The sequence below is a fragment of the Pristis pectinata genome, chromosome 9, assembly GCF_009764475.1.
Source record: "Pristis pectinata isolate sPriPec2 chromosome 9, sPriPec2.1.pri, whole genome shotgun sequence".
Lineage (NCBI taxonomy): Eukaryota > Metazoa > Chordata > Chondrichthyes > Rhinopristiformes > Pristidae > Pristis > Pristis pectinata.
Window position 1 is genome coordinate 68,744,554 of NC_067413.1, and position 25,598 is coordinate 68,770,151.

Genomic DNA, 25,598 nt, shown 5'->3' on the forward strand with positions numbered 1-25,598 from the left:
CAGGTTAGGAGCTGTGGGCATGCTATGTTGACGCCGCAAGTGTGGTGACACATGCGGGCTGTCCCCAGAACATTCTACACAAAGATGCATTTCACTGTGTGTTTCAATGTACATGTGACTAATAAAGATCTTATTATTGGAAATAATGAAAACTGTCACCAAACTTCTATAATTTTCCTTGGACATAGAACTCAAGAACTGCAGATATTACATCCCTACTCCAAACATGAGAGTAATTATGAAAGAAAGAAAAATAATTATGTTCAGTTATGCCCCTTCAGAAAAATTGGCTGTGCCATGCTTATTGAAGATAGAGGAATGATAAAGTAATTCCAGCTCAGCTAACATATAAGTGGCAGCATTGACTGGTCATGTGGGAAAGTGACTGAAGGAAGATTGTTCATTTGTAGGAAAGGGCTGTAAATAGTATGAAAAGTATAAGTGGTCCAATAGCAAAGCAGTATTGGGAATGAAACTTCAAGGACATGAAAACTTTCAGGAGACCAGAAGGTTCAAATGAAGCTGGATTCTGGATAACTTTTTACGATGCAGACCACACACATTTATATTTCAACTGGATGTTTCAAGTGTCACCAATGGCACTGTGGAATAGCATCCAACCAAAGAAGCTGAGAGAGACCATTGCTGGTCTGGATTATGATGCAAGATCATTATCACAGTTAGAGATTTCGCAGTCCTTTCTCAGGTTAAAGATTTGGACGGGAGTTATGTTAAGAACAGAGACACAGGAGACTGCAGATGCTGTAAGCTGCAGCAAAAAACAAACTGTTGGAGGAACTCAATGCGTTAAGCAACATCTGTGGAGACAGAAGGATGGTCAACATTCTCGGTTGAGACCTTCCATTAGGGTTTACTTCAAGAATGTTTGGTGAAAGTTTGGGTTAATGAGATTAGCTTTGTTGCCAATTCAATACAGCATACGATAAATACACACCAGACAATGACAATGAATAAAGTATACTTCTTCATTCATCACAAATGATTCAAGCAACTCAAAGATTCACCACATAGTTTCAAACAATCACTTAACTCTTTAGTTTCACAATTCTTTAAGTTACTTGTACAAATCTTTAGTTTACTTTCACAACTTCCAAAACTCACAACCTGTGTTCAGATATTCCCCACTCTTCATGACCCCACCCTGGGTTCATCGAACATAGAAATTTACGGCACAGTACAGGCCCTTCGGGCTAATCTTGGCGAATTCTTCTCTGAGTTAAGGTTGTCTTCTTCAGTGGTTGGTCTCCGGACTCACCGCTGCTGGTCATCTTGTAAGTCAACTTTTTATACATTTCTTCACATACCTCCCAAACTTTCCTTTGTTCTTTATTGCCTTTACACAGCCTTAATTCCAATCCTTATCTGCACGAGCCTGTGTTTCCTTAACTCTTCAAATTGCTGCTGGTGCCATTCTACAATTATTTTAACCATTTGGTTCCTAAATTACCAGAGTGTTTATCTGAGATATGGAATCTATCAAATAGTACTTTTCCACAAGATGTCAGGTCCCAAACACTTCCATCTGCTTGTCCTGTCTTCCAGATAGCTCACAGTGGGATGTTTACAATGGGATAGTCCACAGGGCTGTAAAGCTGTCTCAATGATGTTCTCACTTGAGACTGACAAGGTGTCCATTACATGACCTTCCTTCACTGTGCCCCTTTGTTTTGTGGTTTCCAATATCTCTTCCTAGGCAGCAATAGTATCCTCCCAGCGCCTGATGGGATACTTGACATCAGTCTGGCTGCTAGTTTCACATGCCATCCCTTGGTTGAGCTGTATATCCACGGGTAAATGAATGATAATGATCTGAGGTGGGAGATGTTTTTCTGATATCCAAACTACTGACAATTCACTAGCCATTCCTGAGTATTCAAAAGGGCACTTTGCATCTGTGGGGAAGTGAAAGAGGAATTAGATCATAGATGTCAAATGGAGTCAAGGAAGGCTGCGTCAGAGTACTGGGAAGTAAACCTGTTTTAGTTAGAGCACAGTTTGTACTATTTAGTTGAACTGGGTGACCCACCAACCAAAGTGTTTAGAGCTCATGTATATATTTCTTGTGACAGATGTTCTTTCCATTGGATTAAGTTTCAAGGGCAGTAAATCAGGCAGAGAAAGGTTTTTAAAGATGTTAATCAAGACAAAACTGAAGCAAATGAATTGGTAACCTGCAGGTCATGTATTTAAAATAATTGACAAAGGAATTGGGGAGATTTTTTTCCCCCATATTTTTAAGTCTGGAACAATTACCTAAAACAATGGTGGGAATAATTTTCACAGAAAATTTCAAAGACATTGGATGTGAATTGAAGAGGTCTAATCTGCAGTGTTATGGAGAAATTGCAGGGATGTGAGGCTAAACTGGACAGTTCCTTCAAAAAGCTAACATGACATGATTTACTGAATAACCTCATTCAGAATGATTCTTGCATTTCCTGATACCACAACAGCCAGTTTTATTAGAATCCCCAGAACCATTGTTGATTTGATTACCAAACTTTCTACTGTTGCCTCCATTTTGGGAATGCTAAGTTCATCTCTCCATGACTTTATACAATCCTATAACTCTACTATCTGCCCTCCTCCAGTTCTGCCCTTCTGAGCACCTTGCTTCACAGCTGAAGACCCTGCTTTTAGTTGATGAGACTCTAAATTCTGGAATTCATCCTCTGTTCCTCCCCACCTCTACTTGTCTTGTTTAACACACTGCTCAAAGTCTACTTCCTTTTGACCAAGCTTTTGGTTATTTGTCCACATTTCCTTGTGTGGCTCTGTGTTAACTTTGTTTTACAAGCTCCTTGAGACATCTGTAACCTCAAATAAGTTATATAAATGGTTTTTTTGTAATCTTACAAGGCCTAAGGGCAGAGTAAGCAGTCACTTACTGTCTCTCAAATTAATGAGTATTCTTTACAGAAGTTATGCAAATTCAATTTTATTGCAACTCTTTGAGTCCTAATTAGAGTTCATATTGGCAATTGTGGAAGCGATGACTCATGCCAATGTTAGTCTTCATTGCAAGTGAAAACTTTTTCATCAAACACAGTTAGTTTAATCTAATGAACAATAAGACCCAACTATATTGCCAAATGATGTTGAAAGAATTGTGGCTAATTTACAGACAAGAAAACAAAATTGTAGAGAAGTAATATTTACTTGTATTAATTACAATGATTTGCAAAAGCCTGTAGACATATTTGTTTATATGGGAGAAAACAATTTCACAAACATAAACACTTCTTGTGCTTAAAAAATATCATGTCATTAAAACCAGTCTGTGCATTTTTCTTTCCATGTACATTCTTTGGTGCATTGCAGTTCATTTCTCTAGTCCAGGGACGTGATTAGTTTGGCCCTGGAGTCTGCTGCAGGAACAGGTGCGTCTGGGGTGTGGGATTGAGTGGGCTGATAGCAAATCCCAGGTGCAGCCATAAGGGAAATCAGAGATGCCGGGAGCAGCTGAGAGGCAGGTTGGAGACCTGGGGAGCAGCGGAGGTGATGGCAGAAGACTCCAGAAGCAAAAGCAGGAGCAGGTAAGATGTTTTAGCTATTGTGGCAGATGCCTGATATTGTGCAACCTGCAATGTTGCAATTTAGGTCAAGCCTTAATTAACAGTTTTTATGGATTAAGATCATGCTACTTGTGGGAATTTTGTTTTAAAACTTGCTGTGTGGATTTTAAATTTGGTCTTTAATTACATGTTAAATGTTTAAAATTCAGCCAACCTGAGCAAAAGCAGAGTGTCCTAAACACTTGCACTTTGAGAGTTAAGGCCTGCAGGGACAAGAACTGGAAAGGGATTAGGCTAGGATGCCTTTGACTGATCCAAGTAGAAAGGGCTAGTCAAAGAACGATACAATAGGCCAAATGGCCTTCTAAGTTATAAATTTTCTGTAATTTTTTTATTATGAAGCACTTTATAAAGAGAACATTTTCTTTCATGCAGGGAAGAAATGTAATAACTACACATTTGTTCTGGAACAATAGAATGCTTCTGTGCTCTGTTTCTTTCCTTAAAATCTAAATGCTTGTTTTATGTTTCAGGTACTGTACTGAGAAGACTAATCAATTTTAAGGTCAATGTATTATAGTGATGGACAGAGATGTTATCCAAATGGATTACATTTGGTTTACAACCAGGTCAGAGTTTTCTCCAGCAGGTGGAGAACCTGTTGTTTATCTAATGTGGTTAGCAGCTGGTGATTTGGAGCAATCAGGGAACATGTTATTCACCATCAGGTTGCCGGGTGCAGCCTGGTTGGTGTGTGTTGAGAGAGAGCTATATTTAATGCTAACACCTGCTTATGTCAGTGATACCTTTCTGCTGATTGGTTATTATTTTTATTGCTTTGTTCTTTTAGTAGTCTTATTCATTAATGTGTATTTGTTACTTGAGGGGGGGGGTGTATATGCATGTGTGTGTAAATAATTAATGATATTGGATAATAAACATGCCTCAGGTTACAACATATACTAAAAGAAATAACTATTTTAACAATCAATTTGTGCATGAATGTTCTTACTACTTGGTAAAATAAATATAAAGAATAAGCTTATCTTTTGAGGACCAATTGGTTGCAGAAGTTCTTACTAATGAAACATAATTAGAGATGTATGCTAATGCTATTTCAATTCTTAAGCAGCATTTTACCATTAAACAGGATGCAAGTTCAACTCATTGTTTTTGACATTTTTAATTCCTTTCAGAGTACAACTTTTCAGGCCTGTGTTAAGGGAGCTCCTTGTTCCTTCAGGAGTCTGAAGACACCAGGTTTCTGCTTTGTGGATGCTAAGGCATATTTTCTCCTCCATTTTATAAATCTGGAATTAACAGATATTTGAGGAGGAAACATTTTAAAATTATTCGTCTTATGATTATCCAGCTTGTCCTTCATGCCCTGTGATTCTAATGCCAGCACTGATTGGATAGTCGTCTCTGGTCTAGAAATTAGTTGGTGTTGACCTATCAATGGACCAGGACACAGTAAATGATCCCTGCATTGAAACGGGTAAGGCTATGATACACCTAATGTTGAGCCATGGGTCTCATCTGACTGCCAGTGAGTAGCAAATGCATACAAGGCATCCACAGATAGTAAATCAGCATTATAGTCTGATGTGATTATGACAGGGAGTGGCTCTTGAGGTCCTGAAGGGAGGAGTGGGGGCAATTAGTTTGAAGGGAGTCATCAAGAAGGAATGAGAATGGGTTTAAAGAAAAACATCTTATGAATAATTTGAGCCACTATCTTATTTTAGAACTGGAATATTGTGGATTTGTCTACTGTATAATGTTATTGTTTATGCCTGCTAAGAACAGAGGAATATTGACAATATAACTAGCATGACAGCAAGGATGGAATAATGGAAACAATTTTCCTTGCTGAAGCCAAATCTCTTTCCTAACAGACTGAAATTGCCTGGCAACGGATGCTGAGAAGGTAATGTCTGTAATGCACAGCACCACTCTCCTGGCATTTAGTCAGGCTTTGCACATGCTGTTGTTATTACAGTCCATGAAGCAGTGTGAACAAGAGCAGGTCCAATCAATTTTAATGTCATTATTTAGAGCAGATTTTGGCAGAACTTTGCTTTGTATCTAACTGTAAATTTGGTTAATACAATTCCCTTCCTGCTAAAGGGATGGTGGGTTTAAATAGTGTTGCAAATTCAATTGAAAATGCAAGTAGAAGACAATATGAAATGTCTCAATTTGAACTGATGAGTTCAAGGCTTCGTAGGAAGTAGTTCCTGAAGCAAAATCAGAAGATTGAGGATTACAAACCTTTTGGGTAGTAAGCAGGATTCTGAGAATGTTTCTTTTTATTCATGGCATGTGGTGCCACTGAGAAGGCCAACATTTTATTGTTCAATTATGAATGCCTTTGAAGCAACATTGATGATCTACCACTACAGTCCATGTGGTGATGATAAATCCATCTGGTTAAGAAATCCCAGGACCTCAGCTCCATGATGATGAAGGAACAATGATGCATGTTTAGATTAGGTGGTGTGTGACAAGAAGAGGAACTTGTAGGTGTTGGTGTTTCCATGTCCCTGCTGTCCTTCCTAGGTGGTAGAAGTTGTTGATTTGAAAGGTGCTACAATAAAGTTGCCACAGGATATGTAGTACGTACTGCAACGAGGTTCTGCCAGTGGTCCGTGAAGTGCCAATCAAGTAGGCTGCTTTGTATGAAGCTTCTTGAGAGTTGTGAAACATACTTCACTACTTGAGTGTAATCTCCTGACTTGTACCTTGTAGATGGTGGAAGGGTTGAGGATTCAAGAGTTGTTATTCATCACAGGATATCCAGCCTCTCTAATGCTTCTGTTGCCACAGCATCTGGTTGACTGATCCAGGTATAGTTGTGTCGCACAGCACAGAAACATGACCTTTTCCCCCACCATATTCATGCCACCATCAAGTACCCATCTATGCTAATCCTATTTGCCAGCACTTGATCTGTAGCTTTCTATGCCTTGGTGATTCAAGTGTTTGTCTGCAAACTAAAATGTTGCGAGAGGACCAATCTCCACCTCCCACTCAAGCAGCATGTTCCAGATTCCAACCACTCTGGGTGGGGAGAAAAACTTCTTTCTTGGATCCCCTCTAAGCCTCTTAGTCACCTCTGCTATTGGGAAAAGTTTCCTGTTACCTACCCTATCTATGCCCCTCATAATTTTGTATCCCTCTTATTATTTCTGCCCCCTGCCTCCTCCATTCCAAGGAAAAGAATCCCAGCCTGTCCAATCTCTCCTCATAACTGAGGCATTCCACCCCAGGAGACCCCTCTGCAAACTGTCCTTCCAGGGTGTGGTAACCAGAACTGTATGCAGTACTCCAGCTTTGGCCTAACCAATGTTTTCTAAAATTGTACCATAGCTCTTGTTATATTCTTTGCCCCAGCTACTGAAGGCGAGTGTGCCTTCTTCACTACCTTATGTCTTGGCAAAGTTGACCACTGCTCTCCTATATCTCCACCCCACAACAAGTTTGAATATTGTTGGTGAGGAATTCTGCGATGATAAAGCCCTTGAAAGTCAGTGGGAGAGAATTTGACTCCATCTCCTGTGAGTGAATGGTCATTGCCGGTCACTTGTGTGCACAAATATTATTTGCTACTTACCAGCCCAAAACTGAATGTTGTTTAGGTCCTTCTGCATGTCTATTTGAACTGTTTAACTGCCTTACCTAATTTCAAAGTAAGAATCAAAACATTCATTTCAGAAATGTGAGCACTCTTAACAAAATAAATATTTCAAGATTTGCATCTGCAGACTAAATGGCAAGTATGTTTAAAGGACAATTGTTTCACCTTCTGCCTTTTGGTTCCTTGTCCTTCACTGTTGAGCTTTCATTGGATAAATCTCATGGCCTAACATTCTCCCTGGTCCTAATCACTGATCCAAGAAAATGTGGAGAATTGATGAATGGCCAAAGGTCCTAACTTAGTTCAAAACTGGAGCAATTTTAATATTGTTGGTAATTCTTGCTTGGAGTTGCTTTCTCCACTTGCAATGCTGCTTTCTTAGACACTGATTTCAGAGATGGCCTTAGTAGGACCTTATGCCACAAAACCAAGTTAGGCTGCTTTTAACACAAGATGTCATCTTGGTAAAGGAATTTAAGTGCACATTAATCAGGCATTACTAAACCTCTGATACTCAATTAAATTGGCCCCTAATACTGATTAAGAGGCTGCACTTTATTTTGCTGGCTGGCATTGCAATTAACTACCTCTCTGAACAATGAGAAGCTGAAGAGGAGGAGGATAACTTGCCGGTGAGGGTCATAAATGCTGCCTTAAAGACATAGTCTGCTCTCATTGATCACATAATGCTGGAAATCCATTGATTGTACTGTATTTTGCTGCACTCTAGGAGACTTCATCATGAATTCACCAAAATGCTATCAGCATTCGATCATCTAGATTAATTCTTCAGATGATAAGGTTCAGTAGCCTAATTCCTGGGATGAGAGTGTTGTCCTGTTGATGTGCGGCTAAACAAATTAGATTTGTGGTCTTTGGAGTTCATGAAAAAGAGGTGATCTTATTTGAACGTGTATGATCCTTGAGGGGGCATGACGTGGTGAATATTGAGATGTTTACACTAGTGGGAGAATCTGGAATGAGGGTTCATAGTTACAAGTTTAAGGGCCAGTTCTTTAAAACTAAGGTATGTAGAAAAGTGGTGAATCTCTGGAAATCTCTACCCCCAAAGGCTTTTGGAAGTTAGATCATTGGTGGTATTTGAAGAGAGAGACTGGGGAATTGAGGGTGGTGGGGAACTGGCACAGAAGAAGAGATGAGGCCTGGGGCAGCTCATCTGTGAATGGCGGGGCAAACTTGAAGGGCTAAGTGGCAAATAGGAGCTCCCACTCCTAATTTTTTACATTCTTATTAATTCCCTGTCAAAGCTCATGTGTTAGGACTTCAGGTTTCTTGCTGAGGTAAATTTAAATCATTGTAATCAATAATCACCTCAAACTGCAGACCAAAGTAAGACTTTTAACTAATCACTAACTATTAGCACAGCCCCTGCTTGATGCCAGTTTTCACTCTTTCTCCAATACAATGAATGCCAGTCCCCTGATCTCCAGATGAAAGGTCTCCACCCAAAATGTCAACTGTCCACTCCCGTCCACAAATGCTGCTGGATCTGCTGGTTTTTTATTCCAGATCCCGCACCTGCAGTCTCTTGTGTCTCCCTGAAATTTTGCTCAAGGTTGAGATGATAATTGCAAGTGACATTATTTTCATCAATCAACTTTAATTTGTGTTTCATTCTCTATAAAATTCATCCCCTAGCAGACTGGCTTTTTATTCTAAATCTGCAGTCAGAAGCAGAAATTGGGTAAATACTGCTTTTTGTGTATATTACATCACACATTACTGAGGTAGTGAGACTGTGGGGGCGGGAGAACAATCGTAAGAAATAGAAATTGTAAATTTTAATAAGCAAGAGAGTAGTTTAATCCAACATTTTGATTTGTATTGGTTTATTATTGTCACTTGTACCCAGGTACAGTGAAAAGCTTGTCTTACAAACTGATCATACAGGTCAATTCATTACACAGTGCAGTTACATTGAGTCAGTACTGAGTGCATTGATGTAGTACAGGTAAAAACAATAACAGTATAAAGTGTCACAGCTACAGAGAAAGTGCAGTGCAATAAGGTGCGAGGTGACAACAAGGTCGATTGTGAGGTCATAGTCCATCTCATTGTATAAGGGAACCGTTCAATAGTCATCACAGTGGGGTAGAAGCTGTCCTTAAGTCTGGTGGTACGTGCCCTCAGCCTCCTGTATCTTCTACCCAATGGAAGAGGAGAGAAGAGAGAACATCCCAGGTGGGTGGGGTCTTTAATTATTCTGGCTGCTTCACCAAGACAACGAGAGGTAAAGAGAGTCCAAGGAGGAGAGGCTGGTGTCGGTAATGCGCTGGGCTGTGTCCACAACACTCTACAGTTTCTTGCGGTCCTGGGCAGAGCAGTTGCTGTACCAAGCCATGATACATCCAGATAGGATGCTTTCTAGGGTGCATCGATAAAAGTTGGTGAGAGTCAAAGGGGACAAACCAAATTTCTTTATCCTCCTGAGGAAGAATAGGTGCTGGTGAGCTTTCTTGGCCGTGGCTTCAACGTGATTTAACCAGGACAGGCTGTTGGTGATGTTCACTCCCAGGAACTTGAAACTCTCGACCTCGGCCCCACTGATGTAGACAGGTGCATGTACACTGCCCCCTTTCCTGAAGTGTATGTTGTATACAAATACTTCTTAAAACACTTAGCAAAAGAGAAAAAAAACAAGTACTGAGCCACTGTGTGAGCAGAATTTGCTGAATGTTTGATTGAAGAGATTTCCCCCTCACTCCAGAAAATGGAGCTGAGCCTAAGGTTACAGACACGGGCATCCACGTGTTTATTTTACTGCGCTCGGTTGTGAAGGAAGGGTGATGAGGTTTGCAGCACTACATGTTGAGCTAGTGTGAGCTGTTTCAAACTAACTATAGCTAAGTAAATAGGGTTAAAGATGTCAAGGCGACGTTGGGCTTTTTCTACTCTGGATTTGATTTTACAATCTGTATAATGAAAGTGATGTGAAATTTTTTTTCTCTCTCTGCATGAATCTTTTAGTTCAGCTAGGCCTTTAATTTTCTTCCTATCTCTTTCATCACTTTGGAACTGTGATCTGCATGAGCCAACACCCTAAATATTGTAAAAAAAAATGCCAATGCATAAACACAATAACACAAATATGTGTTATACCTCAAACATGTCCTAAATTAGAGCTATTTCAGGTACCTACAGTTACCAGCTCTCGATATGTAGCCTTCTATATTATGGCTCTTCAAATTCTCAGGTCTATTTTAAACGTGATGAGAGTTTCAGCCTCCACCATTTGTTCGGTGAGTGAGTTCCAGGATCCCATTTCTATTTGGGATAAACAAATATTCTAATCCTACTGCCAAATAAAGACTTTAAATCGAAATGCCCTGGTTATCAACCTCTCTGCTAAGGGAACAGCTCCTTCATATTTAGGCTGTCTTGGCTTCTGTTTTATACAACTTAATTAAATCTTCCCTCAGTCTCTTTTCCCTCTAAGCGAATAACTCTAACTTAGTCAAACTTTCTTCATGACTGTTATTCTCCAGCCCTAGCAACTTTAAATACCTTTTCCAGTGCTATCACAGCATCCCTGTATTGTGGTGACCAAAACCATACAAGGTACTTTAGCTGTGGCCCAAATGGTATTCTATAATATTCTAGCCCTCCCTGTTCGTATATTCTAGGCGACAGCCAATATAAACCACAGTTGTCTTGTCACCTTCAGAGACTTGTGCAGCTGCTCTGTTCCTCTACACTTGAGTATATCTCCATTTATCATGTGTTCCCTTGTCCTATTTGTCCTCCCCAAATGCATCAACTAACATTTCCAGATTGAATTCCATTTGCAAGTTTTGTACCAACTAAATCAATCCACATCCTACTGCGGCTTTGAACTTCCTTCCCCACTATAAAGTACATCACCAGTTTTGATATCATCAGCAAACTGTTCAATCACAGCCCTCTCATTTTAAGTCCAAATTGTCAATGTATACAATGAAAAGGCAGAAGGTGATGACCGAGTCTCGTGGAACCCCAGTGCACATCAGCTTCTAGTCACTAAACCTCCCATTGACTATAATACTTTTTCCTTTTACACACCAAGCCAATTTTTAGACCACTTTGTCACTTTCCTCTGCATCCCATTGGCTTTTGCTTTTTGCTGATTAATCTGACACACAGAACTTTGCCAAGTGTTTTGTAAAATCCATGTAGACTATCAAATGCATGACCTTCACCGAAACTGTTAGAGTCACAGATGCAGCATGAAAACAGGCCCTTCCACTGGGTCCATGCCAACCATCAACCACCTACTTGCACTAATCCTACATTAATCCCATTTTTAAAAAATGATTATTCTCCCCACATTCCCATCGACTCTCACTCAGGTTCTGTCAGTCACCTACACACCAAGGACAATTTACAGTGGCCAATTAACTTGCCAACCTGCATGTTTTGGCATGTGGGAGGAAATCTGAGCGCACAGAGGAAACCCATGCATTCACAGGGAGAACATACAAATTCTACACAGACAGCACCTGAGGTCTGACCACAAAGCATCACTTCTTATTTGAATGCCCTTGGAGATATTTGATGATGTTCTGTTCAGCCTAATGATTATTTTGTGTCTGTGCATCAGCTTTTAGTGATTTTTGGACATGCATCTGTTTACTCCTCCACAGCTCCTGCACTCAAAAAATACAAAGAATTAAAGTGTGTGGGTGGTGGATGGATGGAACCAGGAGGGGGATATGGGAGAGGGAACAAAAATGAGAGGACTAGAGGTGGGTCAGAAAGAGAGAGGAAAAAAACACAGGAGGTAAGGGTTGCCTCAAATAGGAAAATTCAATGTTCATACTATTGGGTTGTAGACTACCCAGGTGGAATATGAGGTGGTGTTCTTCTAGTTTGTGTTGTGTCTCACCCTACCAGTGGAGAAGCTCAAGGACAGACATGTTGGTGTGGGAAGGGGAGTTGAAATGCCACGCGACTGGGAGCTCAGGATGGCCATTGTGGACAGAGCTTGCGTGCTGCTCAAACCAGTTCACTTGTCTCCACTTGGTCTCGCCAATGTAGCGGAGGCCACATCAGGAAAGCTAAGTGTAGTAGACGAGGTTGGAGGAGGTGCATGTAAATGTTGACCTGACCTGGAAGGGCTGTTTAAGTCCCTGGATGGTGGTGAGAGGAGGTGTAGAAAGAGTGTTGCACCTCCTGAAGTTACAAGGGGAAGTGCCAGGGGTCAGTGAGGGTTGGTTGTGGAGGGCTGAGTGGACCAGGTAGTCACAGAGAAAGCAGTCCCTGTGGAAGGCAGAAAGGGGTGGGATCTCAATGCAAATGGCAGAAATGAAGAAGGATGATGTGCTGGACATGGAGGCTAATGGAATGAAAGGTGAGAACCAGGGGAACCAGATTGTAAAGATCCCATCATTTTCTCCCAGTTTCTGTCTCCACATTTACTCTCAAAGCGAGGCCTTCCATTCCAAGACATCTGAAATGTTCTCCTTTTTCAGGAAACATGGTTACCCCTCTACTATGGTTGATGGAGCCCTGTCATGCATTTCCTCCATTTTCTGGACTTCTACTCTCACCTCACCCCCTCGCTTACTCCAAACAGATCACCCACTGGATCCCCTCTTTCTGGTTCCATCTGACTACATCTCTCCCTTAATGATTCCCATCATCATCTTCCTACTTATCAGATTCCAGAACTCGGAGCCTCTCTGTCCCTGTTTATCACCTTCCACCCTCTGTCTCCACCTTTACCCTTCCCTCCCCCCACTTGGCTCCATATCCTTTTATTTTTCCTTGTCTGCTTCCACCCATCACCCACCTGTCTCTTTCTCCCAACTCCTCTTCTCCCCCTCCCCTACCTGGTTCCTTCTGCCCATCATCCCTCGCCCTTCCCTGGTACACCTATCACCTACCAGCCCATGTCTCACTCCTCATCCTCTTTACACAGGCTATCTTCCCTCCCCACTCTCAGTCCTGATTCAGGGTCTTAAACCAAAACACAAATAATTCCTTTCTCCCCAAAGATGCTGCTCGAACAGCTGAGTTTCTCCAGTTTTTTTTTGCTACAGATTTTGTCATCTGTAGCGTCTTGTGTCTCTTGAATTGACTAGGTCTGTATTCAGTAGAGTATTTGGTGAGCCTGTGGAATTCACTACCATAGAATGTTGTGGAGGCCAAATAAATGAATGCATTTAAGAAGGAGATGGGTAGATTACTAGATACAAAAGGCATTTAAAGGTGTGGGGAGGGATTTTGGAATATGATATTGGGACACAGGATGGTGGGGCAGATTAACCTTTTGCTCCTACGTGACCATCAAGTAGTATTTATTCACTACTTGCCAATATTCAGTTTGGCATTCATCAGGTCCAAACCACTTTGCAGCTCTCGTCCAAGTATAAACGAAGAAACAAAATTGCAAAGGTGAGGTGATCGCAGCTCCCCAGCAGCATCTGACCAAGTGTTTCCCTAGTAAAACCCAAAGCAACTGGACGTAAAGGGGGAAACATCACACTGCTTTCAGCACTACGTTTATACACAAGAGGATGGTTGTGGTTGTTGGAAATCAATCTTGCCAGCACTAGTAAACTGCTGCAGAGACTCCTCAGGATAGTATCCCGAGCCAACCATTTTCTGCTGCTTCATCCATCATGAGGTCAGACGTGGGGATGTCCACTGACATTTGCACGATGTTCAATTCCATTTACACTCCTCAGAAAATGAAAAGATTCACCCCTGCATGTAGCAAAAAACAGATATGGGCTAATAAATGGGATTTATGCCAAGGAAGTACCCATCTCCAGCAGGAGAGACACTAACTACCTATCCTCAATATTCAAATGTATTGCTCTCACTGAGACCCTGCCATCAATATCCTTGAGTTACATTGACCAGAAATTCAGCTGGGCCACCACACAAGTAGAATATTTATAAAACAGGTCAGAGACTGAGTATCCTGTGACTCTCTTCCAGACATAAAGCTCCTCCACTATCTGCAAAGCATGAGAGAATGATGCCACTAAGGACAAAATAGGCCACTTGATCGACCATCTGTCCATCACTGTAAACATTCATTCCTTCTACCACCAGCACACTTTGGCTGCGACATGTACCATCCATTATAACTACCACCAATAAGGATGAGAGCAACAGACACAGGAACACCACCACCTTCGGCTTCCCCTCCAAGTTTACACTATGCTGACTTGGAAACATGTCACTGTTTCTTCACCACAGCTGTGCCTAAATTCTGGAACTACCTAGCTCAGCATTGTTGGAGTACATTCACCAGAAGGACTATGGTGGTTCAAGAAAGCAACACAAAACCATCAATTTCTCCAGAGCATTTAAGGATGGACAATAAATGCTGGCTTGCCAGCAAAGGGCCTGCATTCTGTAAGTAAATCACCCCTGTGAATTTCCTTGGTGCCTATCTCGTGTTCCTTTACCTGCTATACTGCTCCAACACAATGCATTCCCAGTGACTGCAATGTGGTTGGTGAAAGGCTGCTAAATTTCAGTAGAAGAGACTGCAGATGGCTTTGAGCAGTTCCGAGCCGAGAAGGTCTCAGAATGAGACTTCAGAATGAAACTTCTTGATATGAAAAGCAGTATGTGCGATGGATGATTGATAGGCATTGGCAAGAGTACAAATACCATTACCCTGAGAAGAGAGAGAACTTGTGCTCCCTGGACCAGGTTCTCCACACTAGTGTTCCCTGGATAAAGCCACAGTAATCCTAATGATCAAGTGGAGAACACTGTACTGGTGAGAGACTATGCAAGCCCTTTGAATACTGTTATCCTTAGCCATTTTGGTAGTGGTTGTAAATTGCACATTAAAAGAGCTTCCATTCCCTATGACTGAACTTTCTGCTGTAATGCCCAGATGTTGGGAGGATTTTGCCCAGTTTCCATTGAAACCTGAGATATTGACCATCAGAGGATGGAATTTAATACTGCATTCCTGCTTGAAATGATGGGCTCAAATCTTAGCACTAAGTCCCATGTAAGTCTAGTGTTGGATTCCTCCATGATTTTTGAAATTATGTGCAGGTTTTCTGATGTGCCTACCAATACATCAAATATTTAATTGTCTACCACTATCGGCCTCCTTCTGTAGCCTGCTTCCTAAAACTTCTCACCTGAGTCTTCCAGAGCAAAATCGTCTGTAATTTCACCCTCCAGGAAGCTGGCACCTGAGCTCCTCTCCCCTCATTCTGGGTTGCAGACAATCCATGCTCAGTGACTCACCTTGTGCAGACCCTGCCTTCAGCTGACCTTTAAGTTTGAGCTAGTGGATATACATGTTAAATTATAATATGCTTTCACTGTCACTACTACCACTGCCATGTAGCACTTCTGAGTATCTGAGTGAAGAAAGGCACAAGCACAGTGCAATTGTGAGGGAATAAGAAGGTAGAAGGAACAGATCTGCATTGCTTGCAACTTGCAAATCTAGATATTGTGGAAAGAGGGGAGAGGGAACTAGAGACTGGGTATAAGATATCTTCCACGATCTCTGCTCTGCCACTTGAGTTTCTAGAACAGAGAACACCATCTCTTCCATGGAAATAATGTGTTGCAGTTTCAGCTGCCTTTCACTAGTGAGCTGTTGCTGTTCCTGGCTGTACATGACTTTGCAAGTGGGAGTGACATGTGCAGCGTCATCCAATTTGTTTAATTGATGCGGTTATCAGAGTAGAATAATTGGCAGTGTATTTATGCTCTAAGATGAGGATGTGACACTTCCAGTAGATGACACAGTGGTGCATCTAGTAGAGCTACTGCCTTGCAGTGCCAGAGAGACAGGTTTAATTCCAACCTTGCGTGCTGTCTGTGTGGAGTTTGCATGCTCTCCCTATGATTATGTAGCTTTCCTCCAGGTGCTCCAGTTTCTCCCCCCCATTCCAAAGACGTGCAGGCTGATGGGTTAATTGACCACTAAATTGCCCCTGAGGTGTAGGCGAGTGGCTGCGGAAAGAAGAAAAATGGGGATTAATGTAGGATTAGTGTAAATGGTTGGTTGATGGCTGAAGGGCCTGTGCTGTCTCACTCTCTGACTCAGCAGCGTTAAGTGTGCAATGGTGCAGTAAAGCAGATAAATGTTAGGTACCGGTCCTAATTAAATGAGATTGTCAGTAGGTGAAGATTTTGGCGTAAATGTAGAATGTGACATTTAATGATCCATTGACTGACCTTGACCACAATTGTGAAGTCATTGAAATTTCAAAACTAGATCCAGACCCGTGGGTTTAGATTTTTTTTGCATTGACCTTCGGGAACTTCTCCCAGTTCCTTCTAAGTGTTCGTTGGAGGGCTTGAAGTCTCATTCTGAAATAGAATATTTCTCCCCCCTTCCACTTTCTGAACCAAGACATTCAGAGCAGTTTCATAAATCTATGGTCAATTCTCTCCCATGTTGTGCCAATTTTGAATCTCTTCCCAAATCACCTTGCTCCAGGCTCCATCATCATGTCCTGCGGCTACAATGCATCTCCCATTTAGTCCGGTTTTGAGTAGTGCTGTCTTTTCCTAACCCATTTGGTGGAGCGGCAATGATAATGATGTGCATGTCCATTTCAAATCCACTGCTTAAGGAGTCTTGTAACCATGCATTTACTTAACAGTAGAGCTGCAAGGAAGAAGCAGTCAACGGAAAGGATGGGGTCCAGGCATTTCAAGGTTTTAATGACACGCTGCTCAGAGATGCTGAGGGTCATCAGGGATGCACAATTCCCTGTGGATGTGAAGAAAAAGCCTACCAGTGAGGCCAGGCAGGCACTACTACATTTTGTCTCAGAACTGAGTAGCCAGTGTATGATGATGTGCTTCTAGATTCGGTGCTGAAACTGGCGCATTAACTTATGCAGGTCACATGTCAGGAAAGATAAGAACAATGGCACACTTGCATATATCCTTATAATTACTCTAACCACTTCATTCTGGCTCCTTGTGCCCATTCCAGTGTATCACTCATCATACCAATTCACCCGAGAGGTACATCTCCAACTGTTAACTGTCAATGACAGTCAACCTTTCCCCTGAGATTTCCCTCCACAAAGGCCCTCTGTTCATCTTTTCATTGCATTGTTACTCTCGTTCACTGGTACCTTCTTGCCAAAAGAAGTGGAGAACCATGCAAACTGAATTTGTTTTTTCTCATGGTTCAGCAATGAACAGGGACAGCTTGCACTTTTCTTTTTGGGCCAATATCTTTATTGAACTGGAAATGAATGAGGACATAGAAAAGAATGGGTTAGACTGATTTTATTTTTTGACCTGTGATATCTTTAGCACTAGCAGATTACTGCAAGAAACAGGAAATTCTGTAGCTTTTGACTCCATTCATTTAAAGATGCCAAGCATCCTCCAGTTCCTTTTATATGGGTGCTTATTATCCAGGCATGACGGTAAGAGTTGGTAGACCAGTCCATCACTAAGTTATCCACTGCTCAACCCAGATGTCCCAGCAAATCTAGAAAAAATTGCAATTCACTTGAACAACTTTGACTAATTGGTTGCTGCCTAATGCAGAATTGCTAACATCAATTTGCAGTTCTAATTAAAGCAATCTACCTCAGCACAGTAAAGGTAATGAGTATGGTATCTGTCTGCTCCAGATGTCGGCACTACCACAGGAAAATCTCACTAAGCCATCACAGGAATATTAGGAATTATTTCATTTAGTCAATTATTGACTTTGTTATTGATTGCAGCATCATTACTAAGGGAATGCTTCCTGCTCAGTGGATAGATCATCAGAAGTGGGGGAGTCGAAGGGAAACATACAGGCTTAGAAATTCATTTGTATTTAAAAAGCATTGAACCAACACTGCACCTTCTCCTTGTGCTGCTTTAACATGGTGCATGAGGATTGACATCACAGGCAAGTTTTTTTACTTAGCTGTTTTCTTTTGGGGGATGTGCTGTAGAAAATCTCAAGTTGAGTTTTCTGCATTTGCTGTGCAACTGTGATATCAAGGCTCCTGCCCTTAACAGGAATGACGATATTGTCCAGAAAGTGGCAGGAGAAGAGGGAACAGCAGAACCCTGCTTCAGTGACAGACTGGGTGGAAGAGATCCACTGCAAGAGTCAGGTTTTTGTGACAGCAGAGCCAGGAAGTCTTGGGCTATAGCCAGGAGTGCAGGATGGTGGTAGAAATTCCTGTAGGATTGACACACCCTGAAAGGTAGAGTAATCCAGGAAGAAGAATCATTACAGCAGAAGGTATTTGTCGGCGAGAGCTCTGCTGCAGTAGCCTGCAACACAACAACCACACAGGAATCGGGTCTCACCTGCTCGCTCACTGACAGCCAGACGAAGGCGCACCCTTTCCTCACGCTAAACTAGGCAAAGCCCACCCTCCCGCGCCCACAGTCACTGACAACCAGGGACCCACGCCCCACACCCCACATTCACTGCTGGCCACACTCTTCCTTGTGCTTGCTGTGAACCAGACAGCTACTTCTCTCTTCTCCCACCCCCCCCCCCCACCAAGAATCAGACAGCAACATCGCCGTCGTGCCTCCTTCCTCTGCCCTCGCACCTCCACCATCTGTGGCCAGTGTCTTCGTTGACTCCCAATATTTGAGGGTGTTGGAGATTTTCCTCACTGACAAAAGACTCAAGTTAGGAGACTCTTGGTCTCTCTGAACAATGAAGCTTCCTCCAGAGATGGTCATATTGTACATTGATAGCTCAATATAGATGTTAAAGCAACTACAGCCTACATTATAACCAATGCAAGAGTTACTTAAACTTCACATTGCTATTGTATTCATGGAGCGAACCCATGCCATGTCACATCACCTTCCACTGAAGCCCTTTACCACACTGGAACCAGATATTTACAAGGTCAACCCCCTCACCACAGTGGCTTCCAACATGTTCAGTAAGTCCATTCTCTAAATAAGAGAAAACGTTTCAGGTCAAAGACCTATTGTCAGAACACCAAGGCTCTTAAAGTATCACAGTTGATTTAAAACTAAGAATGCCTTGTGGAAGGATCTGTTTGCCATGAGAAGACTGACCCCACCAAGAAAGGGATTTCACGTAATAAGGATGATGGACCACAGTTGCTATAATTCTGTATTGACTTATTTGAGGATCCATACAGAAGAGCCAATGGAGGAATGAAATATTTATGTGGCAGGAAACTTTGCCTCTGTTCATTGAAGTGAAATCACATTGCCAGGTACATCATGATAGATCCACAAAGACGGTAATGTACTGGACAAGATTAACAGTATGTTCAGTAAGCAAACACTTCTGTAAACTTAGTTACATCTTTCAGATGATTGTGTGGTCTACCAGAGCAGGAAGGGTTCTTTGATCTGACATCAGGTCAAAAAATATTAACTGGCTGTTTGCATGAAACTAGTCCAACAATGGCAAATGACTATGGGTGGGCTGGAATTTGTTGGCATGAGAATCAGTATTCTATTCAACAGATCCTGACAGCATGTCCAAACACAGCAGCCTTTCTCATTTCACGCTGGCACCAGGATTTTTGTCCTGCTCCCCTGCCTCCTTTGGTTTCTGCTACTTCTTTTACTGGAGGCATTTGGGCAAGGGTTCAGCTTGCCTTGCTCATGAGTTCTGGATGGTACTCCTGGAGTCGTGCAGACAGCAATATCTCATTTTGGGCAGGCTAAAGGAGCATCAGCTAAGCTCCTTGAGCTGCTGTGGTTTTCATTATATTGGCACTCGGCTGCAGTGGCTCAACAACACCTGGTAGTCAGAAGCAGGAAAAGGGGGTTTAGCCCATAAACCTCAGTGACCATCCAGTGGAGCAAAGGGGCCTCTGAAAGATGTTAGGCAGCTGAGGCTGCCTCGGAATGAAGGTGTCACACCAATATCCAGGTAGTGAGGAGGTTCATGTCATAATTGACGACAACCTGAACTTTAAAGAAATGGAAACCCTTGCAATTCATGAAGACGTCTGGGTTCTAAAGGAGAACCTATAGAGTTACATGAGTGCAGGCTACCATGGCTTGCATCTTGGGAAGCTGGAGATGTTTGCAAATATGCATGCCCAATCCATCTCATCCTTTCTGCTGAAAATAGAGGAATTGCTCCTCTTGAAGGCAGTGCGCCAGTGACCTCCCTACTGCTGCAGTAAGCAGCAAACTAGAGGAAATAGCTACCTGGAATGATCCTGAGGCTAAGAAGTGTGCTGATGCCTTGACCATAACTGCCAGAACAGTTCAGCCATATGTGTGAGCTTGTAGTTCAGGCTACAAAAGACTGCAGATCCCTGAGACAACTGTAAACATCACCTTCCAGAGAAGTTTCATCACAGAAGCTGAGATAGAAGCATGGGTGTCTGTATACCAACAGGAGGGATAAGGGCTTTGGGTATGGTCGTGCCTGTGGTCCAATTCCTAGTTTTAAGCAAAACCAGCAGGGGCACACTCAAGCACATTTTGTGATGAGTCTCTGTCCTGAAATGGCAGGCGAGGTCTCAGTGGTAATTACAAGCTTGTTTCAGAACAAGCAACCTTCAGGGTGTTTTGTAGCAGTCTGCTGAAGTTGCAAGTGGGAGTGCAAGTGTCCCTTGAAATTGCACAGCTGCAGAAAAAGCCTGATTGGTTTGAGTCATCAATGCCTAGCAAGCTTTGGAAAAATGACACTGAAACCTCATCCAGCAACACTTTTTCTTTTTCTTATAAAAAAAAATGGTGTTAAATGCCTTTGGGTGCGCATCTGGTGTCTTTAAACATATCACATAAGCATCAGTCGGACTGAAATTCCCAGTTGCAGTTCTAGTGGCAAGGAATGATCTGGAAATAGTTATCACATCTCATTCAGAGAAATGTCAATTTTCACTGGTATAGCACCTAAATAAACAGCACCAGGCATTCATATTTCCAGGCCACACATGATTTGTCAAGCCTTTATAACGAAAATGAACTCAATAAACAGTTCCCTAACCTCCCTGATGTCGTAGTAAATTTATTCAGAGTAGCTGATCCTTGCACATTAGAAAGCTCCCACATAAGTCAAACTGAATGTTCCCATTGGCTGATTATTAGAGCCTATGTGAACTTCTATTTGAATGGAACAAGAACACCATCATGCTCCTGTATATGGCACTTCATTTATGTACAATAATTAGAACAAATTTTCTAGAAATGGTTTGCATGTAAAATGTTGAAAAAATTTCAATTAACATCTAGTGCCATTACACAAATTTACAGTTTTTTTATATAACCATGAGTTTGCAGTGCAACAGTGAGACCTCTTTTTCAAACAAAAAGTGAGCAACTGATATCATTAAAGATATTGTTTTCTCTGCATAATGAATCTATTAGAATCAGTTGTTCAACCAGTAAGAAAGGCACTTTCGTTGCACTACAAATATATTTTGGCATTATCTGTCAAGATGTTTCAAAACTAATTTTGTTCAATATTTATTGGTTCCAGCTTTCTATTAAGAGGTATATGCTGCAATAGAAGGAAAAATCCACAAATATTTGGATAATAGCAGTGACTGTTTTCTCACATTTATATTCACCTACAATACCAACCATTTTGACTTTGTTAAACAATATATCAATCACTCAAATAAACATTACAAAAAGCTTAGATGTCAGTGCTGTCCAATTACTATAGAACAAAGTGCACATAACGCAGTTCACAATCACAGTCAGGAGTTGTTAATAAATTGAAAAACATTAATTCACATATACTCAAAATGTTACCAATTCATTAAATACAATTATCAAAAGATAAATGGGAATCAACATGAATGAGACAGTTTGTAAGGAATTCACAAGTGTAGAAACTATACAGGGAAACCCATTATACCTCTTCACTAAGTGCACAGTAGAAGTACAAAATTTAAATTATATTCTAACATGAAAAGAAAAAGCAATTTCCCCAAGAGGTACAGATAAAATAGTCTTAAACAACTGAAATTAACATCAATTTATGTATAATTAATAATTTACAAAATAATTGACAGAATATAAGTACACCCACAGTAATTGTGAGAGAACTGCATCCAGTCAGTACAGGCTTTAGGGAACAACACAGAATTGCAGTAAACTGCACATCTTGCACATCACATCAAAATAATGTCTCCTGGCTTCCTTTCATAGAATTCTGTAAAATGGAACTGTACAAAGATTTCACATTGTTACTTGCAAAATATACAACCTACAGCAAAATACATCCCACAGTAAAAGGCGTCCCAAGACATCCTTGCAATAGAATTCTCTAAAATGAAACTATACAAAGTTTTCAGATTGTTACTTGCAAAATATACAACCTACAGTGAAATACATCCCACAAGGTTTTTTTGTTTTATTTTTCCAACTTTAGATTTAAATCAATCTAAAAAAAACATGTCTATTTTGCTTTCAATGCATTTACACAGGCACCATACTAGTCATCAGGATTTAATTTACCTGAACATGGGAGACAAAAGATGGTGATTGACTGCAATAGAGGCATAAACCCAATCTGATAAATAATATGGGCTTTGTAAACACCCCTCTCATGCTCTTATCACCAACAGACCTGCTGCAACCATTCCAAATCCTGAATTGAATTCCCATAAACTGCTCAGCACATTCTGTAACCCGTTTCTTATCCACAGGTATAAAGCCTCCTTAAATTCATCTCTGCATTTCTCCAAAGTAAACAATTAGTAGCACCTTAAACTCATATTGCACTTGGAAAGTAAGACGATATTGATGCTGCCATTTTTACTTGGTGGTCAGTCACTGAAGATGGTTAAACATATGTGGTCATGTTCCGTTTGCTCCTTCAATTAGAAAACATGAAGTAGAACACATGGAAATTTAATTCTGCAAATGTAATGGTTCCTCATTAAGAACCAAAGGTGGTCCAATATGTTGTTTCACATTCAGGGGCACGACGGTAGACTGTGATGGCCTATATCTGACGGCCCTCTATAGTAATAGAGAAATGTCTTCCCCCAGAAATATAATACCAACAAGAGAGAGAGAGCAGCTTGGCTTGAGTTAATTCTGCTGCAAAATCAGGTTTTCTAGTTCATCTGCAGAGCGGAGTAAAAAGGCTGCTGACTCTCGATAGCCTGCTACAAGCTGCCGTACTGCATTTATTTCAGTGGGACTTAGCTGAGCCGGTGGAGTTTTGGAATTGTTAACGTTGGAGGATCCAGAGTGTGATGCAAGTGACTTCTTCACACTGAGATCTGCTGGCCCTTTGAATAAAAATAAAACATTACTCCAGATCTGGATGCAGTTCGACTGTATATCTCTCCTTAATCTAATAATATTATTTATACCTTCATATATTTAATGAGATCCAGTCAAAAATAAAAAAATCCGTGAGAACTAAAGGAGAGCAACAAATTAGATACAAAACCTGCTCACTGGTAAGAAACAAGGGGTAATAGTTTGATAGGTGTTTTGTGACAGGAAGACTATTAGCAGTGGAATGACACAGAACTCAATCCCTTCCCATTTAGTGGCATGTATTAATGATTTGGGCCTAAATGTAGGGGACATCATAAAGAAAACTGCAAATGACAGAAAAAAAATGGACATGTGGTTGACAATAAGGAGGAAGACATCCGATTACAGGAAGATTGAGATGGTCTGGTCATTTGGGAAGAAAAATAGTAAAGTGGAATCAAGTGTGAAGTAACACATTTGGGGAGATGCAACAGGGCCAGTGAATATACAATAAATGGTAGAATATTGATTGGTGTGGAAGATCAGAGGAACCTCAGAGTGTATATCCATAAATCCTTAAAGGTTGGAGAACAGATCAAATAGATGGTTAAAGGACTTTCAGAAACCTTTCCCTTACTCACCAAGGCACAGAATGTAAGAGTCGAGAGGATATGTAAGGCCACAGACTGATAACTGTGTGCAGTTCAGGAAAGATGTGTCTGTACTGGAGAGGATGCAGAAGGGGTTTACAAGGATGTTGATAGGACTAGAAAATGTTAGCTATGAGATAAGATCGGATAAAATAGGGTTGTTTTCTTTGGAACAAAGGAGGAGTTGAGAATTAATTCGGTGTATAAAATTATGAGCGCTTAGATAGCAAAATAGGAAGGACTTACTTCCCTTGGCAGAGGGGTCAAAAACCAGGGGGTATAGATTTAAAGTGCTTGCTAGATGGATTGGAAGGCAGATGAGGAAGTTTTTCAAACAGTGGGTGGGAAGTATCTAGAACTTAACAGTTGAAAGGACACCTGCTTTGAGGGGAGCACTAGTCAGGACTAATTGGAGCCTAGGAGCATCAACAGCAAAGCTTAGTGAAGGTTACAGCAGCTGGATGGATGGATGCTGATGAAGACTGGGAGGGCCATAATGGAAGATGGATGGATGTTTTGTGGTGATTGGGGCTAATGGGGGTTAGGGTGATCTGGCTGACTACTCAAGGACCTGGGCACCAAAGTTCCTCCCAGCTCCCAAACCATAGAGGGGCCAACAATTATGTGGGGGTTGGGAGGGATATTGATGACTTGGGGATGGAGTGAGAGTTGGCTATCAGTGCCACAGCATTGAGTTTATGATTGGGAGTTGATTTCACTTAAGCTCAGACCTGATTATAAAGGTAAGTGAAATGACTTGGCTCGTATGGGAGCGTTTTCCAGTGTAGTGTATAAAAAGCATTTGTTCTGGGAGTAGTCACTGACTGCCAATTAACTATTGCTCCCAGAACAATAAGAACAGACGAAAACAGGAGCAGGTGTAGGCCACTTGGCACTCAAACCTTCCCCACCATTTCAATATGACCATGGCTGATCAAATGTGATCCAATCTCATGTACTGTTCCAAGGAACCATATATGCAAAATTCAACATTGAAGACTGTCATAGGAGTGAAACCCTACTGCATGTGGTTGGTTGATTCTTTTTTTCTAGTCCAATGTTCATCATGACAAAAAAGCATCCCAGTTGCCATTTTGTCACTTTCCAATCCCCACTGGACCCTATATGCTGAAAAAAGACAGCATACTGTGATCCAATGTCCAAGTCAGTAACTTTACTCTGGTACCCTGGCCTCCACTGTCAAAAATATGCCAAAAATATTAAATCTCTTTGTGCACCTGAACTGAAAGGTGGCATTTCAAATTCTTCTGAGCAATCTTCTGTGTATTTGCATTTGAAAGATTATATAACTCAGTAACATACAAATATCTAAAATAAAGCTAATGCAGGGGTGTTTGAGACTCTTTAGTATTATAGAGTCTAACAGCATGGAAACAGGCCCTTTGGCCCAACTTGTCCATACTGTGTTGCCCAGCGAGCTAGTTCCATCTGCCCAGGTTTGGCTCATAGCCCTCTAAACCTCTCCCATCTATGTACTTGTCTAGATGGCTTTTAAATTTTGCTAACGTGCCCGCCTCAACCACTATTTCAGGCAGCTCATTCCAGATAAGCACCACCCTTTGCGTGAAGAAGCTGCCCCTGATGTCCCTTTTAAATTTCTCACCTCTGATC

At 41.4% G+C, this 25,598-nt stretch overlaps 1 protein-coding gene across 1 annotated transcript in view; it reads right to left on the reverse strand.

The window, feature by feature from the left end:
* Positions 1 to 21,654: 21,654 nt before the first annotated feature.
* The window catches only part of LOC127574632 (nucleolar protein 4-like), a 252,208-nt gene continuing 248,264 nt past the window's right edge, over positions 21,655 to 25,598 (reverse strand). Inside the window, 1 exon segment of the mRNA XM_052023795.1 lies at positions 21,655 to 23,342. Coding sequence (XP_051879755.1) covers positions 23,140 to 23,342 — 203 coding nt within the window. The 3' untranslated portion in view covers positions 21,655 to 23,139.